Source organism: Mastigoproctus giganteus, chromosome 5 (genome assembly GCF_048544385.1).
Source record: "Mastigoproctus giganteus isolate SK-2022 chromosome 5, ASM4854438v1, whole genome shotgun sequence".
Taxonomy (NCBI): Eukaryota; Metazoa; Arthropoda; class Arachnida; order Uropygi; family Thelyphonidae; genus Mastigoproctus; species Mastigoproctus giganteus.
The window spans coordinates 93,326,810-93,346,459 of NC_143579.1; the positions used below are offsets into that span (position 1 = coordinate 93,326,810).

Genomic DNA, 19,650 nt, shown 5'->3' on the forward strand with positions numbered 1-19,650 from the left:
CCAATGTAAAAGTTTATAAGAGTACAACCATAATTTGAGTATTTCATTTAGAATATAAATGTTTTCATAAATTAAAAAATTTTTTTTATTTGTTACATGAGTTTGTTTCTTATCAATTCAAAATATTATGCTTTATTACATTTGCATTACTGTATTTTACAAACATGTTATATAGTTTTCCCTATAGAATATAATGAAGAAAACAAAAAGTTATGTTCAATAAATCAGCCTAATTATCTATTAGATAATGTTATGTAACTGCAAGGCGAAATACTCAGATTTCCTAGGCAGTCCACTTGGAATGTCTATATGACATAATGCACAGGAGAAGTGCATTATCTCACAGATCTTGAACAAATAAACTGTGTGCAATACTGTAAATGACTCTCAAGATGGTTAATCATACTACATTTTATCCTAATAATATATGGCATATTGAGTACAAAATTTATATTTTATGTCATAAATAGATGTTAGATAATATGCATTTAAAAATTGGTAAAATACATTTATTTAAAAAATTTTTAAAAGTAACAAAAACTGTTAAATGAAAAGTTTTAGAATAAGTATCATTTTACGTGGAATAACTTTCATTACAGTAAACAACAATATATTTTTCAATGTGGCTCATTGTAATTCTGTGGCATTTATTAACCAAAATTATTTTAAAAGCAGAGAAATATTGTTTCCCATCAATGGGAGTAACTGAACTAAACTTAAAAATACGGGAGCATTTGAAGACTTTACTTTGAAATGGAAGTTCCTGCTCATTTTCATTAAAAAAAAAAAAAAAAAAATGTAATCTATTTTCCTTAAAATATAAAATCCAGGGTTCTTTTTTAAAACATTATCAAATTTCTTAATTTTTCTCTTATGTCTTCCGGGGTTGGTTGATATTTCTCTCCCTCTTCAATTTCACTGTTCAAAGAAAGTTCCCACGCTTCAAGTTCAGATATAGAATTAGGTATAAAAGTAAAATGAGTATCAATGAATAAATGTTTGATTACAAAACAAAGTTTTTCTAATTCTAATTTTTTGGTAAGAAAACATTTGTTTTCTAACCAAAGAATCAGAAAGAAATGCCAATAGCTGCATCACTTATGGTATCCAAAGCGCTGAAAACTTTTTTTATACAATCAAAGTTTTTGCATAAAACAGTACTGCACATAACAATGTTTCCCACTTCGTCAAAACAGGCTCTGGTGGAAGAGGAAGGCCAATTTGCATATCTCTATAAATAGCCGTGTGTGAGTGTGTAAGAGCTTTTATGAAAATTTTTTTTTCACAAGAAATAACTTCACCAAATTAGCATTAGCATTAGTAGAGGCATATGATGCAAGAAATCAAGCTTATATAGCATCAGCCAGAAAAAAAAAAAAAAAAATCTTTATTTCACACACCCATTCACTCTAAAAGATTGTCCAGTTCTTCCTTCAATTTATTTAACCTATCAACTTCCATGACAGATGGAAGTTTGTTCCAGCAATCAACCATCCGCTGGCTAAAGGCAAATTTCTGAACATCTATTCTATAACTGTTCCTTCTCAATTTGAATTTATGCCCCCTCAGGTTTGAAATCTGAGCAAAAGGAAGAATCCCATTAGCATTGAGCCTGCTCAACCCATTCAAGGACTTATACACTTCAATCAGATCACCTCGAGTCTCCAAATGCTGCAATTTGCAGAATTTCTCTCTTGATAAGAGCACCCCCTTTGTTCCCCCTCACCAATCTTGTTGCCCTTCTCTACTTGTTCTAAAAACCTCTACATCCTTCCTAAAATGAAGCCTCCAGACCTGTATGCAGTACTCAAAGCATGGCCTGATCATTGCCTTATACAAAGGAATAACACCTCCTCCCTACTAGCAAAATTCCTCTACATCATTGACAAAACATCATGGCCTGTTCTGGCAGCCAGTCTGCACTGCTCAGAAAACTTCATATCTGACTGCACAATTAACCCCCCCCAGGTGTTTTTCATTCTCTACCATCCTGAGTGTAGTACCAAACAGTTGGTAGTTTCTCTGGGATTACTTCTACACATATAGAGTACTTTGCATTTGTCAATGTTAAACTTAAGATGCCACTTCTCAGTCCATCTGCCCAACTTTTCTAGATCCTGTTGCAGCAGCATACTGTCATTACTATCATTAACAACCCTGCCAACCTTTGTATCATCTGCAAACTTCGACATTAAGCCTGATATTCCGTCATCAATATCACTGATAAATACACAAAACAACAATGGGCCCGACACCGAACCCTGGGGAACTCCACTAATAACATTAGTCCACGAGGAGCAGTGGCCATTAATTACCACTCTGTTTTCTCACACTCAACCACCCTTCTATCCATTTGTAGCAACTTACCCTTAATGCCATATTGCTCCAATTTGTACAGTAGTCTTCCATGTACAACAGTATCAAAAGCTTTCCTGAATTACAAGTCCAGTAGAACTTCAGTTGTTCATCAGGATACAGGACAGAGACCATGATGGATAATCGAATATGTACATTAAAAACATTATAGATACAATAGACTGGGTCATCTAACTTGTTTATTTTATTACACAATACATAACCTAATAAAATTTAATTAAACTTTAATTATTATTATTTATTTTTTATCGGATCATCAAAAAAAAATCATAGCATAGATACACATACCTATTTTTAATATTTTGACTTACATTGGTCTAGTAATGTCATAAAAAATTTTTAAAGAAAACAATATTACATACAACATTATTCTAATGTCATTAAAGAAATTTAAAGGAAAACAATTTACATAATTAAATTTCTTTTCTAAAAAATGTCAGTCAATTTATTTTGTTTCATTATCCCTCGAGACTTTTGGGAGGCAATGTTACGAATTTTAAGCAAAAGTAACACTTGTGTAGCATCTCCTTCTTGTACCTGGAACCCCTCAATTCACTTTGACAACATAGTTTCAGCTTCACAGTGGCTAATTATGTTTATTGTTCCATCAGAAGCAGCTTTTTCTTCTTTTTCAGTTTCATAATCATCAGAAATTGTCATCACTCTTTCCATAAATTCATCGTCATCTAAAATTTTGTGTCCGATGTCCATATCCAGCCAATTATTTACTTTATTCGTCAAAATATTTTTAAAATCAGGAACATTAGAACATAACTGCAAAATTTCACTTTCTTTTGGAATGGTTTCTGTATCAATTGAATATATTTCTGGCCACAACTAATTCTGGCTTCTCTGTATTGCTTGAAATGGAACATCATTCCAAGCATCAGCAACATTGAAAATTGTGTCTTTTATAGTGTAGCATTTTCAAAACTCTATCACATTAATTTATTTTCTGCTGAAACAAGTTTCTGAATGAACATTTTGAGATAACAATATTTCATACTCTCAATCACGCCTTGGTCCATCGGTTGAATGAGAGCTGTTGTCCAAACAGGCCTCTGCGGTTGGGTATATCCATACTGTTTTTTTGAGTCTTTTTTCACCAACCATGCGTAGAATTAAAACACCAGGGAAACTAAACTTTTGATAACTGATTTATAATAAGTCAAAATACCCGCATCTACAACAAATTTAACTTTATAATAAACTCTACATATAAATTATTAAAATCTGCTACATTACAATCAATAAAATGCATAAAATATACTGATTAAAACGATAAAAACCGTAGCTTTCAAAGGCTCAGCCTTCTTCTTCAGCGGTAAACCTTGCTATGCAGTACAACTTTAAATATCAGCAGGCTAACGGTACTCCTCACGTGTTTCCATTCTCGTGTGCTTCGTTCTCTCGCGTTGTGGAACTGGAAGTGGCTCGAGTGGAAGCCACACGGAATCGTTCATCCCTTTTGAGGATAGTGGTCTCAAAGATGGGATGAATCCGCGTGCCTCTATCCCTATTTATGTTAATGGTAGAACAAATCCGCAAACTCTCGAGCCACTTACGGTCCCAGAACTTATGCGCCCGATCGGTGATGATAGCATCGTCCGGGGAGATCTGGTGTTGTTTCTCCCAAAAATGCTCGGCCACGGCGGACTTGCCATATTCCGCATTTCTTATTGCCTTAGTGTGTTCCCCCAAACGATCTTTAAGACGGCGTTTTGTTTCCCCTACATAACACTCCCCACAATCCGGGCATCTAATGCTATATACGACCCCACTAGTGTTCTCTTTTTTAATGGGGTCTTTAACCTGAGACACGATTGCGCGCAGCCTCCGTCCTGGAAGCTGCACACAACGCGTCTGGTACTTTCTTAGTATTCTAGCAATATGATCAGACAAACCCGGGTAGTAGGGAATGTATGCAGTGGCTACCGGTGTAAATGGCTCGCCTCTCCTCTGATTTCCTTTAACATATTTCTCTATAATCCTCCGGGGGTAACCACATTTTGCAAGATCCGTCGCGACCCGTTCATACTCTAATTTTCTATCATCGGAGGCACTGCAATGTGATTTTGCTCTTTCAACTAAAGCTCTTACCACACTGTTCCTATGATGGTTGTTTTGGGCTGAGCTGTAATGCGTATACTGCCCTTTACACATGGACTTCCTAAACACCCTAGTCCTCAGCTGTCGACCTTCTCTACAGACCAACACATCTAGGAACGGCAAAACTCCTCCTTCTTCCACCTCCGATGTAAATTGTATGAATGGGGAGAAGCCATTTAAGCTGTTCAACACTTGATCCTCACTCCCCTTCCGAATGATTGAAAACGTATCATCCACATACCTTTTCCAGGGGGCGCATAGGGAGAACACTAGCATTAAATATTCTGGCCTCGAGCTCCTCCATAGCTAAATTAGCTATAATTGCGCTGATGGGGGAGCCCATGGCTGCACCATTAACCTGTTTTATACATAGTATTATCAAATACCATAGTGGTACTTGAGAGGCATAACTCTATTCCTTTCTCAATATCCTCTAGCTTTAGCTGTGTTCTAGTACTTAGGGTGGTGTCCCTCTGTAATGCCAAGCGTGCACACCACACCCCATGATCAATCGGAATACATGTAAATAGCGATTTCACGTCGAAGGAAATCATGATCTCATTTTCTTCTATGGGTTGGCTTCTAATAAACTGCAACAAAGTCTTTACTATCTTTAATACTGATTCTGAAAGTCCCACTAGTGGGATAACAATTTGGCTAAGAAACCAGAAAGTGCATAGGTTGGACTGCCTATAAATGAGACTAATGGGTCTAAGTGGCACATCCACTTTGTGAATTTTAGGCAAGCCATAAAATCTTGGCATTTGGCTACCTGTAGCGCGCAACATCCAGTATTAAAGATAGTAAAGACTTTGTGCAGTTTATTAGAAGCCAACCCATAGAAGAAAATGAGATCATGATTTCCTTCGACGTGAAATCGCTATTTACATGTATTCCGATTGATCATGGGGTGTGGTGTGCACGCTTGGCATTACAGAGGGACACCACCCTAAGTACTAGAACACAGCTAAAGCTAGAGGATATTGAGAAAGGAATAGAGTTATGCCTCTCAAGTACCACTATGGTATTTGATAATACTATGTATAAACAGGTTAATGGTGCAGCCATGGGCTCCCCCATCAGCGCAATTATAGCTAATTTAGCTATGGAGGAGCTCGAGGCCAGAATATTTAATGCTAGTGTTCTCCCTATGCGCCCCTGGAAAAGGTATGTGGATGATACGTTTTCAATCATTCGGAAGGGGAGTGAGGATCAAGTGTTGAACAGCTTAAATGGCTTCTCCCCATTCATACAATTTACATCGGAGGTGGAAGAAGGAGGAGTTTTGCCGTTCCTAGATGTGTTGGTCTGTAGAGAAGGTCGACAGCTGAGGACTAGGGTGTTTAGGAAGTCCATGTGTAAAGGGCAGTATACGCATTACAGCTCAGCCCAAACCAACCATCATAGGAACAGTGTGGTAAGAGCTTTAGTTGAAAGAGCAAAATCACATTGCAGTGCCTCCGATGATAGAAAATTAGAGTATGAACGGGTCGCGACGGATCTTGCAAAATGTGGTTACCCCCGGAGGATTATAGAGAAATATGTTAAAGGAAATCAGAGGAGAGGCGAGCCATTTACACCGGTAGCCACTGCATACATTCCCTACTACCCGGGTTTGTCTGATCATATTGCTAGAATACTAAGAAAGTACCAGACGCGTTGTGTGCAGCTTCCAGGACGGAGGCTGCGCGCAATCGTGTCTCAGGTTAAAGACCCCATTAAAAAAGAGAACACTAGTGGGGTCGTATATAGCATTAGATGCCCGGATTGTGGGGAGTGTTATGTAGGGGAAACAAAACGCCGTCTTAAAGATCGTTTGGGGGAACACACTAAGGCAATAAGAAATGCGGAATATGGCAAGTCCGCCGTGGCCGAGCATTTTTGGGAGAAACAACACCAGATCTCCCCGGACGATGCTATCATCACCGATCGGGCGCATAAGTTCTGGGACCGTAAGTGGCTCGAGAGTTTGCGGATTTGTTCTACCATTAACATAAATAGGGATAGAGGCACGCGGATTCATCCCATCTTTGAGACCACTATCCTCAAAAGGGATGAACGATTCCGTGTGGCTTCCACTCGAGCCACTTCCAGTTCCACAACGCGAGAGAACGAAGCACACGAGAATGGAAACACGTGAGGAGTACCGTTAGCCTGCTGATATTTAAAGTTGTACTGCATAGCAAGGTTTACCGCTGAAGAAGAAGGCTGAGCCTTTGAAAGCTACGGTTTTTATCGTTTTAATCAGTATATTTTATGCATTTTATTGATTGTAATGTAGCAGATTTTAATAATTTATATGTAGAGTTTATTATAAAGTTAAATTTGTTGTAGATGCGGGTATTTTGACTTATTATAAATCAGTTATCAAAAGTTTAGTTTCCCTGGTGTTTTAATTCTACGCATGGTTGGTGAAGAGAGCTGTTGTGTTTTCTGGCAGAAAGTGGTATGATATTTTACCATCATAGCTTTTTAAATCACATACATGTATGGGATAAGTAGGCATGTTGTACATCAGTAGCATTGCATATTGTGGTAAACCTTTTGATGCCAAATGTGATTTTACACATCGTACAAATATTTTATGAAACCAATCATGAAATATATCTTGGCTCATCCATGCGTTGTTTTGTGAGAAATATTTAACTGGCAAAGTATTTAAATTAATTTTTTAAATGATCTAGGCTTTTTTGGTTTTCCTATAACAACCAAAGGCAATTTATGACTACTGCTGGCATTAGCACATACCATTATAGTGATGCAATCTTTTTGCATCTTATATCTGGTTCCTTATGTTCAGTCATTGAGGCCAGTGTCTTTTGAGGTAGTGCCTTCGAATTAAGGCCAGTCTCATCACAGTTGTATATTTGGTCTTTAACCAAACTTTGAGCAGCTATTTCCTTCTGTAGTTTTTCACAATAAACAGAAATTGCTGCACTAACGGCACTTAGCTTCTCATCCTGGATCAACAACTGTCGAATACCATTGAAAATTTAAATTTGTCCAACCATCCGATGCTAACCTTGAACGAAAGATCTCTGCCTAGTTTTTTTTATTGATTTCAATGGCTTTTTTGATTATTATAAGTCCCAACAATGGAATTCGTTGGTTATAGTTTTTCTATAATACAGAATTATAGTAATGTCAATTTTTCTGAACTCTTGCTTACATTCACAGAATGCTGATGACTTCTTCCATACACTATTCCACTTCTTTACAATGAACTAAAGCTTATGAGTAGCAGCAGAAGCCGCATGATCAATGACTCTCAAAATGCCATGCACTGCTTAGTAGATATTCTAAGCTGCAATATTCTCATTCTAGTGTTATAGTGTCTTCCTTCTAGATAGCAATGTTAGGCCTCTGCAATTAAATGGATGCAAATACAGAAGGAAATGAAATTTGCTACATGTTACTAAATAAAGTACTATGCATGTTCTTAACCAAGTGGCCTAATTATTTTGCAGTGTGATATTCTATTATAAGCTTTACTCAACAAGCATCAAAAGCTATTCACAATTCTTCATAAAGTACTAAAAATTATGTAGTATGATGCAAATGTGGAGGAGACTAATCAGTTAAGGGAGGTGTAAGACTGACCACTGATTCTCATGAAGCTCAATGGCATTCTATTTTAATTTATTATTCCTTCATTGTATTATCATATTGTTAAGGCATGTTTCCATTCCCTTTACAGAATCTTTTGAAATATATAATTCAGCCTTGGTGACACCAAGAGGGTGCTGTTAAATTCTTGTTCATGGCTTTTATTCCCAAATTAGAAATGTATTCATTCTACAATGCCCTTATCCTTAGTTTTGTTTCACCATCCCCTCTGTCCATCTTTTATTGCCAGAGTTATAGTATGGTGGTTTTCCTTACTTTTGCTTCTTACCTGATCTGCCATTTTGCTAGCATGGTTATCTTAGAAGTATAGATTTTGACACCGGCCATGATCTGCTAGCAGAAACAATTAAAGGGAAATTTAAAAATACAAAGCCAAAGAACAATAGAGCAACATTAAATATATCACGATTTGAAGGAGACAAAATAAAGGAAATTTATGGGAAAACACTACAAGAAAAATTAAAAGATATAAACTATTCATCATCTGTGGAAAATATATGGGAGAACACTAAACAAATGACTAAAGATGCAGCCTTTAGAAACCTTGGGAACAAAACCAAAACCAAGCAATCCTTGGATTACAGCAGAAATTTTAGATGTATGGACGGAAAAAAGACAAATGAAAAACCTCTTAAACAAAGAAAATAGTGAAGAAAAAAGGGAAAAATACAAAACCCTAAAAAACAAAATAGACAACCTATGTAAAGCTGTTAAAAGGATATGGGTGGAAGATAAAGCAAAGCAGTTCGAAGAGGCAAATAAATGTCATGACTCTAAAACAACTTACCGGGTTATAAAGGAACTTTCTAAAACATACGTCCCGAAAACACTGACGATGAAAAATAAAAACAATACAAAAACAGGAGACATGCAAGAAATTAAAAAAATTGAAAGAAAGAATATTACCAAACCCGGTTCAAAGGGGAAGGAAAAAACACTCTTGCCTTAGATAATAGAAGAGATAAAGCACCCTCGATAACAAAAGAAGTTCAGAAAGCAATTAGCCAAATGAAGAATGAAAAAGGTGCCTCTGTAGCCAGGTCTAATCAAGAAGATTAGACCGGGGTTCGAGCCTGTGACCACCAAATATGGAGGATGTGGAAAGGTCAAATGACCACCACATATCCCCAGAGCAATATGGCCTTAGTTGCTAATGTTCCTAAAAAAGCCGAAAACAACAACAGCAGCCAGAAATGATGGTATCCAAACAGAACTATGGAAATTCGGAGGCGATGCAATGTTAAAACATCTTGCACAATTGTTTAATCTAATTTTATTTACAGGTGATACACCAGAAGACTGGAAAAGTGGAATAATAGTACCTATACACAAATTGAATTGAATTGAATATTGAATTTCTTGAATCATTATTGAATTTCTTGAATATCTTGAATATCATTATTGAATATTTTTTACATCAAATTATTTTTTGTAAGTAGCTTATAGACCTAGTAAGGATCGTTAGTTTATTCTGAATCGAGACAGTGAGATTTGAAAGTTAATTAATACTTAAGTGTCCATAGATTACCATTCGTAAATTCCCGCCTTTTTCTTTGTCATACGATCGTTATATATCGAACCTAGATAGCATTAATATAGTATAGGTTATAATATTTTCAGCGATCGGTAAAATTTATTAAACTTGTTGAACTTCGTTGGCATTTAAATTGCACTTTAACTAAATACATATACCGACTTAGATTACAAACGTAACATAATTAATTAATACATAACTGATACGGAAATTATATAAAGGGAACTCGGAGATAGTTAATACTTGACACTAAAAAATATATATACCATTATAACTGTGTTGGGAGATAAGTTAGGGTTATAAACTGAAATTGAAATTTTATTTAAATTAAAAGTAATCATGACTCAGACCAGAGCAGCAAAACAAAAGGCTCAAGCTAATGGAAGTGCTGTGGCTCAGAGGAGAACTGAGGGGGGCAGTTGCCTTCTGAATCACAGCCTTCTAAAATGCACAGCTCGCATGATGTTTGTGGAGCATTCAGGTACGGGACATGATATTGCCATAGGGGATGTCTTTGTGTGTGCGCGATGCAAGGAGTGTATCGAAATCAGGCAACAACTCAGCGTTCTTATGGGCCTATATGAGAGCTTGAAGGACAGGGTGGATGCCCTCGAAGAAACTAAATTGAGGGGCCCATCAAGCTCTCAGCTGCCCACATCAATGCCAGACCTTGCACTTGGTCATCGTGAAACACAGCGGCAACCCCCAAGGCAAAATGCGCTGGTCCCAAAGGAACTAGTAGTTGTTGGTGACTCTATTGTCAGGGAAACAGGGAACATGCTTTGTAAAAAGGATAGGTGGAACAGGACCAGGGTATGTCTGCCAGGGGCAAAGGTTGATGATGTTGTAGAGCAGATATCACCTTTTAAGGGCACAAAAGGTGATATAGTTGTACACGTTGGCACTAATGATATCAAGAGTAGGAGACCGGCAGAATTGCTTAACAAGTACAGGTCACTGTTGAAAAAAAGCCGTGAAACAGGGTTGAATTTGAAAGTGTCTGCAATTCTGCCCAGACACGATAGGAGGGAGTATATGATGAGAGCCTTGTTGATCAATTCGGCCCTGGAAAGACTGTGCAAGGCTCAAGGGGTAGAATTTTTTTCAGCCTGGACTTTACTTGTTAACAGGAGAGACTGCTTCTACAGGGATGGGATACACTTAAATAGAAAGGGTGCAAGAATATTTGCTGATGCTATCAAGGCAGTGTTAGGTGGGTCGGAAAACTGCTAGCTTGGGGGGATACAAAGAAAAATAGATTAACAGCAGCCACTGGCAGAGGTGAAAGAGATTCTTGCACTGATTCTACTGGAATGAGCAGAAGCCTGAAAAACAAGATTCAGGATATTTCAGAGACTGCTGGGAATCATTGGGGTACAAGTAAACACATGGGTTGTGTTAGGGTAGCTAAGAAAAAGAACAGGTGCATGTATACCTGCGTGTACACCAATGCTAGGAGTTTAGTAAATAAATTTGATGAATTTGAGGAATTGCTCAAAACATCAAAGGCAGATATTGTTGGGATATCAGAGACTTGGTGTCACACAGATATAAGGAATGCAGAACTGGAATTTGGTGAGTACAATGTCTACAGAAAGGATAGACTGGATAGGAAGGGAGGAGGGTTTATGCTATTAGTTAAGAAATACATAAAATCCAGGGGAAGTGAAGCCAGTGGACATCGCTGGACAGTGCAGTGTCGAGTCAGTTTGGTGTGACATAAGCATTGGGAGATCAAAATTGAGAGTAGGAGTGTGCTATAGGCCTAATGACTCTGATGAGTATAATAAGAAACTGTACAGGGAAATAGAGTGGGCCAGTAAATCAGAGAGTCTTATAATGGGAGATTTTAATTTCCCAGATATTGACTGGAGTTTGGGGGCTGGTCACTCACACACTAGCAGGGCTTTTGTGGATTTATTGGATGATTGTTTTCTACATCAACATGTTCGGGAGGCAACTAGAGGGAGGAATACTCTTGATTTGATTATCAGCAGTGATTCTTCATGCATTAAGAACCTGCAGATAAATGAACCACTAGGTGGCAGTGATCACAGTGTGCTGAAGTGGGATTTACTCAAAGAGGTAACTACCATTAGGGGTAAAGGGAAGGGTTATTGCTTTTGTAAAGGCGACTACGATGGACTGAGACAGTATTTCAATTCTATACAGTGGGACCAACTGATGATGTTACCAACAGCAAATGCAAAATGGGAAGCATTCAAAGAACTTATCTTGGAAGCTACTAGGCTTTACATACCAACTAAGAAATATTGTTCAAGGTTCAAGGCCTAAATGGATGTCAGATGAACTGATGAGGCATATGGCAGAGAAGAAACATGCATGGGATACATACAAATTAACACGACACAGAAGCCTATGATAGATACAAGTTGATCTGTAACCAAGTTACAAAGGCGGTTAGGCAGGCGAAGGAAGAGTACGAGAAATCTTTGGCAAGGGATGCAAAGAAAAACAGCAAAGAGTTCTTTATTTATGTAAACTCTAGAAGGAAGGGGATGAATCAGATTGGTCCACTTGATATCGATGGGTCAACTGTTGATGATCCTGCTCAGGTAGCTAACAAACTAAACGAATATTTTGCATTGACATTTACACATGAGGAGTTATTTAGCGAGGGGAAAGCCAGGGGTGTATTCAACTCTAGCAGTAAGCTAGAGAATCTTGTAATAACTGAGAGTAAAGTGGAGGAGAAACTGTTGAAGATAAACACAAGAAAGGCACCTGGGGTGGATGGGATCTATCCAGTTATATTAAAGGAGGCAGCAGAGGAAGTAAGCAAACCCTTAGCCATAATTATGAGAGCTTCCTTGGACTCATGGGGGGTACCCGCAGACTGGAGATGTGCAAATGTGACCCCAATTCACAAAGGAGGATCAAAGGCTGACACAAGCAATTATAGACCTGTGAGTTTAACTTCTGTTCCATGAAAATTCATGGAGGCACTAGTTAAAGAAGCACTGCAGGATCATTTAGACAAGACTTCAGTTATAGCTCAGACACAGCATGGTTTTGTTAAGGGGAAGTCTTGCCTGACCAACTTGATTGGATACTATGATGCAGTCACAAAAGAACTGGATGCAGGGAATAACTTTGATATTATATACTTGGATCTTAGAAAGGCTTTTGATACTGTTGCACATGGAAGACTGCGGCACAAACTGGAGCAGTGTGACATTGGAGGCAAATTGCTGCTGTGGATAAAGGGGTGGCTGAGGGGGAGAAGACAGAGAGTGGTAATCAATGGACACTGCTCATCGTGGACTAATGTTATTAGTGGAGTCCCTCAGGGCTCAGCGTTGGGTCCATTATTGTTTTCTGTATTCATAAATGATATTGATGATGGTATATCAAGCTTAATGTCGAAGTTTGCAGACGATACAAAGGTAGGCAGGGTTGTCAAGGACACTACTGACACTATGCTGCTGCAACAGGATCTGGAAAGGTTGAGCAGATGGGCTGAGAGGTGGCAAATGAAGTTTAACATTGACAAATGTAAAGTACTACACATGGGAAACAGCAACCCCAGAGCAACGTATCAACTCTGTGGTACTACACTGACAGTGGTAGAGAATGAAAGGGACCTGGGGGTGGTTGTGCAGGCAGTTATGAAGTTCTCTGAGCAGTGCAGACGGGCGGCAAGAGTAGCTCATGGTGTATTCTCAATGATATATAGGAATTTTTCTAGCAGGGATAAGGAGGTGATTATTCCCTTGTATAAAGCAACGGTCAGGCCACACCTAGAGTGCTGTATACAGGTCTGGAGGCCTCATTTCAAAAGGATGTAGAGCTGCTGGAACGAGTACAGAGAAGGGCAACAAGATTAGTGAATGGAACAAAGGGGTGCTCTTACGAAGAAAGGCTTAAGTTTTGCAAATTCCAGTGTCTGGAGACTAGGCACCAGCGAGGTGATCTGATAGAGGTGTATAAAGCATTGAATGGTTTGAGCATGCTCAATGCTGATGGGATTCTTTCTCTCGCTCAGAATAATCACCTGAGAGGGCATAAATTCAAATTGAGGAAAGACAGATGTAGGATAGACGTGCGGAAATTTGCCTTTAGCCAGCGAGTGGTTGGTTGGTGGAACAGACTTCCATCCCTTGTCGTGGAAGTTGATAGCCTAAATAAGTTTAAGGCTCAGCTGGACAGGTATTTTGAACGAACAGAGGGGTGAAGTGGAAGTGGTTTTTTTTTTTTTTTTGGCTGATGCTGCATAAGCTTGCTTTCTTGCATCAAATGCCTCTACTAATGCTAATGCTAAGAAAACTGTCAGAATTATAGACCCATTACCCTTTTAAACCATATATAGCAATACCCTGCACATAGCACTAATAATTGGTACCAAAACTGTTCTGTGTTATGTGAAACCATGCTAATTGAGGTATAATTATAATGGATTTTGCCGACCGGGCTAGCCGGGTAGGTAAAGTGCCTGGCTGGCAACCCAAATGTTGCGGGTTCGATTCCCGCTTCGGGCTGGATATCACGATGGTGCCGAACCAACCGGTTGGTTGGATATCCTGGCCACGATACACGAAGGAAGCAAGAAAAAACTGGTTCCTTCGTGTATTGATCACATCATACGAAATAAATAAATAAATAATGGATTTTAATTGGATGCCACAGAAACAGGCTATAAACAAATTATAATAAATCTATATACAATTTGTACTTGATAGCCAATTAAAAGGATTTGAAATTAAAAATATTGCAAACATTTTATTACATCATGACAAAGGAGAAAAAAGCTTTATTGTTTATTTAGGTATTTCAGTAATAAAGTCTGGTGAAGTCGTCCCTTCATTTCTCGGCATATAATTCTTAGCATCGACTCATCTTGTAAAATTTGCCATATCTTGATGCTACAGTGAACAGCCAGATCTCCATTCATAATACCGTCACAGGCCATGTCAACCCCCGCCCCCCCCCGCTCAAAAAAAAACTTTCTTCAATTCTTGTGTTGAAAATTCTTTTGGTGCTACTTCAGAATTGTTTTTCTCTTCTTCATATGCAGTTTGCTCGTCAATTTCAAGGAGAGTTGCATCATTTTATTATTATTAGCTATAGGGTGCAAGGAAGCCTGAGGCTTATGCTACACCAGCCAAAAAAAAATTCCCGAGTTACCCTGAGAGAGAGAGAGAGAGAGAAACCCCAGGGGCTCACATCTTGTGAGTATGGGTTTGGCACACCCAGGGTCCTGAGCTGGATATCATCATTCTTCTCCTTCTTGGTGATTTCCTTTTACTTTTCTTTCTCTCTCTCTCTCTCTCTTAGGGTAACTGGGGAATTTTTTTTTTTTTGGCTGGTGCAGTATAAGCCTCATGCTTCCTTGAACCATATAGCTAATAATAATAATAATAATAATAATAATAAAGTAGAAGGGAATCACCAAGAAAGAGAAGAATGATGATATCCAGCTCAGGACCCTGGGTGTGCCAAGTCCATACTCACTAGATGTGAGCCCATGGAGTTTTGCTTGTGAGTCAGTGCAGTCACATACATTGGCAGCGTTCAAAGTTTCAAATCCCAGGTCTTTTCCAATCTTCACAATGTCTTCGGCAATTGTCTGAATTTGCAATTCAAAACCAGTGAAATCATTTACCAAATGGGGCAAAACATGCCCAAACAGAACACATTGTTGGCAGTGATTTTTAGCCAAGATGCAAATATATTTTTGATTGTATTTAAACAGGTAAAAAATAAATTGTGAAATGAAAAGTTTGAAAGCTATCAATGTCATCTCATCAGGATGGAATTAAGAATACTGAACATTGTTGCACATTGCTGCTTACTGCCTGAGGGGAGATATTGGCGCATGTGAGACAATAGAGTTGGCACTGCAGCATGTATGTATGAATTCCTAGGCTACGACAATGCAGCATATACGTAGAATACATGTCTAGGCTATTGAATGAGTTTTAATATGTAGAGTAAATTTTTGACTTAAACTTAACTGAAAACTGTGTTATAGTGAAACCCATGCTGATTGAAGCCGTGCTAAGCGAGGTATTGCTGTATATAAAATATTTATAAGGATCTTAAAAAATAGGATACTTAGAACATATGAAGAAGCAATAGGGGAAGAACAAGCAGGATTTAGAAAAGACAGATGAACAACAGACCAAATATTCAAACTAAACATCATTGCAGAAAAATATTGGAATAAGAAGAAACCTCTATCTGTGCTTCACAGATTTCAAGCAGGCATTTGACTCTGTAAACAGAGAAAATTTAAGGAAGCAACTACAAAATATCCCACTTGATCATGAAATAATCATGTTTGTAAACAATTTCGACAAGAGCAAAAGTAAAATTCAACAACCTTAAAACAAAGAAATTTGAAATAGAGAAAGGAGTCATGCAGGGATGCCCTTTATCTCCATATCTATTTAATATCTACCTAGAAGAACTAATGAAATCAATTGAAGAAAAAAGAGGCACAATAATAAATGGAAAAAATATAAACCACATAAAATATGCAGATGATATTGTGATTTTAACAGAAACCAAAGAACAACTAAATGAAATACTAACAAACATCGATAAAGCAAGCAACAATTATGGAAATAATATAAATAAAACCAAAGTAATGCAAATCGGAAAAAACATAGAAGGCATAAACATCCAAAATCAACAAATAGAACAAGTACAAAAATTTGTATACCTGGGCTCTCTAATAACTGGAAACCTAAGTAATATTGACCAAATTAATCACAGACTGAACATCGGATGGACAAACATGAACAAACTCAAAAACATATGGAAGAGCAATAAAATCTCAAATAGTTTAAAAATTAAACTATATGAAATTGTCATCATACCCACAGCAACTTATGGATCAGAGAATTGAAGAATAAATAAAAAAGAAAGGCAAAAAATAATGTCATTTGAAATGAGATGTCTAAGGAAAATCAATAAAACACATTGAAGAGAACATAAAACTAATGAACAAGTAACGAGAGATCTAAATTTTGAATGCAGAATAATAGAGCAGATCTACAAAAAAAAAACAACTTCAGTGGTTTGGACATGTGAACTGGATGAAACAACACAGGCTGCCTAATGTAGTACTGACTGGAAGAATTGGAGATAAGAGACCACCAGGAAGACCCAAAAGAGAATGGCTTCAATGCCTAAAGGAAAACACAGGCTTTCAGCGTTATGAACAAATGATGCAAGATTCAAGAGATTGACAATCTCTTGAATCTTGCCAAATGGAAGAGTAGAATGATGATGAGTTTACATATTTCAATTTGCATTTTACATGTCTGTGTGTGTGTGTGTGTGTGTGTGATGTAATAGAAAATTTATGGGATAATGCACATAAAAAAAAAGGTAAGCAAATTGCTAAAATACGACTGCTGAGTGACACCATAGCTTGCACATGAGCATCTATAACCAAGTATTGTATATCTTATAATGTACAGAGTAAGAAGTTTTAGTTCCATAGTGATCTGATAAAAACACTTTCAGGTTGGTGTTTTTACCATAATCAGTGACTAATATGCACAAAAGTAGAAGGGTTAATGTCCAGCAGTTATTCTAAAAGAAGTGAAATATAGATTATATAAAAGAGAACGAAACTTTCATTCCCCCTTGAAAACATACTAATTCAGGAGGTGGTAAAATAGAAATGGATAGTAGATAAGGTCAAAAGTGAACAACAAAAAAGGTCTAAACCCAAAAATATAACTCAGGTTTAACAGGGTCATCAGTCATGTCCCACTAGCTTGGCCCTGAATAGAGCATCATATAGCATTTTGGAAATAAATTTATAAAATACATAAAAATGTTTCTAGAGAAAACAGGTCATGTTTTTCTTAAAGGATGGTTGGCCAGAAATAGCAGTTTTTTCCAGCAATTATTCAGTTTAGTGAAACTACTGTTTCTCTCTGAATAGTTAAGTGTATTAAAAAAAGATTGCTGGTAATTGCCTTGGATTTTTGTTTTCATTTTGGCAAATTATAAAAATTTCCACATTTTAGTTAATCCCAAATCATTACAACTGCCATTTAAAAAACTGGGATGGAACTGATAACCCCAGTAAAACAACCCAAGGGCTCACATCTGGTGAGTATGGGCTTGGCACACCCAGGGTCCGGAGCTGGATATCATCATTCTTCTCTTTCTTGGTGATTGTTCGTTCGTTCACTCTCTCTCTCTCTCTCTCTCTCTCTCTCTCTCACACACACACACAGGGTAACTCAATATATTTTTTATTTTTTTGACTGGTGCAGCAAAAGCCTTAGGCTTCCTTGCACCATATGGCTAATTATAATAATAACTACTATTAGAAAACTGTCTATCCAGATTTGTGTAAAGGTTAATTTTGACAGTTTACCATAATTATTATGACAGCATATGCATCTTGTGTGTAAAATGACATTAATAAAGGCTGTCTCGTCCTATTACAAGAATTACATAAATAAACAATGGAATCATATTTTATTTATTAATTTCTTAACTGCTTCCTCTGATAAACTTACTTACCAAGTATTGCTTCGTGATCGAATTCAGTGCGGTGATCTCCATCCTTGAAATGAGAATGATCACGGGGATTCACGACACCATCCTCCAGTCTTTCTTTAGTCAGTTCATCTTTGGAAGTTTTATGAGTATGACCATGAGGTCCGCATCCAACAAATGGTTCCAGAATAAAAATAAGAGAAGTAATACACAATAATGGAAGCATATTTTTCATGACTACACTTATTCGATAATGACTAATTTACCGTACACGGATCACTAAACTCCACGATAATCATAAATTGGACCGGACAAGTTCCCAATATAAAATTTAGAAGTTCGCATGTATAAACACTATCAGTTATAAAGAAAATATTTCTCTTCACAGAATGTGATGAAAGAAAAAAAAAAAAAAAACGCAAGCTATTTTTATCAACACTGATGAGGGATGTAAATGTCGCTCGACAGCCGTTCTAATAGATCACAGATAGTTTCTAAGAAGCATGGACTCTTAACAAAACCCAAGAAAAGCAATATTTATAGAAAAAACAAGGTTTCATTGAACTTTAAAGGTTATCATACCGATATTTTCTATCACTAAGAGATGTTTACACCCAGAAGTGACTGTATAAAACTAGGCGTTATTCTTAACGAATAAGTTTTTGTATGGGGGCGTAACAAGCATAAGTTAAAAAGAGAAGGGGGTAAAAAATTTCAGCTGAGTAAGAATGGCATTTAAAAACAGTGGCATCATCTATTCATTACACAGTAGATTATTCTGTCCAGTTTATTATAAAGAACAGTGTAAGCATTATACTGTGATTATACAACTTATACACAACGGCAACGATATTTGAATAAAAATTTGAAAGAAATACTTATGAAGCTATAATAAATACGAATTTATCTATGAATAATGTGAAGTTAAAAAATTATTTCTAATAAATACGAATGAAACGAGAAACAGTAAAACCAATGAATATACGCAGATAATTAAGCATTTCAAGGTTGGCGGCAAAAATATCCAATTTACGCAGTTCGTTCAACATTTGTTTTTTGGAATAATAATAATAAGAAGAAAAGCATCATGCACCTGGTTAAATGGATCTGAATTTGTTAATTTATTATTACTTTTGAAATATTATCTGAATATTATTAAAGTTGAATTGCTGTTGCCTCAGGCAATATGGGTGATATAACAAAGAAAAAATAAAATCTCGCATCGGGTTGTCTGTGATCCTGGGTAAGGCCGAATTTACTATGGCTCATTTGCGCTAGTTCCCCATGGTCACTTATGGTTATTCTACCTCAAAAATAGAGGTAGAATAACCATACAATTAATATTGGTCCAGGAGGCTTCACAAAGTTATTTTAGGGCTTCTAAAAATATGTGCGCCACGGGCCAGACTACCTAAAAAAAAAAGAAGACTATCTAAAGCTTACATTTATTCTGGAACAATTCCTGATATATAGGCATAAGTTATGGGTTGGAGTTTTGCTAACCGAGGGGTTCTGTC

At 37.2% G+C, this 19,650-nt stretch overlaps 1 protein-coding gene across 2 annotated transcripts in view; it reads right to left on the minus strand.

The window, feature by feature from the left end:
• The window catches only part of LOC150085566 (reticulocalbin-2), a 95,099-nt gene extending 76,578 nt beyond the window's left edge, over positions 1-18,521 (minus strand). The window contains exon 1 of one of the 2 annotated variants that reach the window (XM_090374113.1): positions 18,158-18,521. In XM_090374113.1, coding sequence (XP_090230239.1) covers positions 18,158-18,368 — 211 coding nt within the window. In that variant the 5' untranslated portion in view covers positions 18,369-18,521. The remainder of the gene's footprint in view (positions 1-18,157) is intronic. The other variant, XM_090374112.1, reaches the window with a different exon arrangement.
• Positions 18,522-19,650: the final 1,129 nt, after the last annotated feature.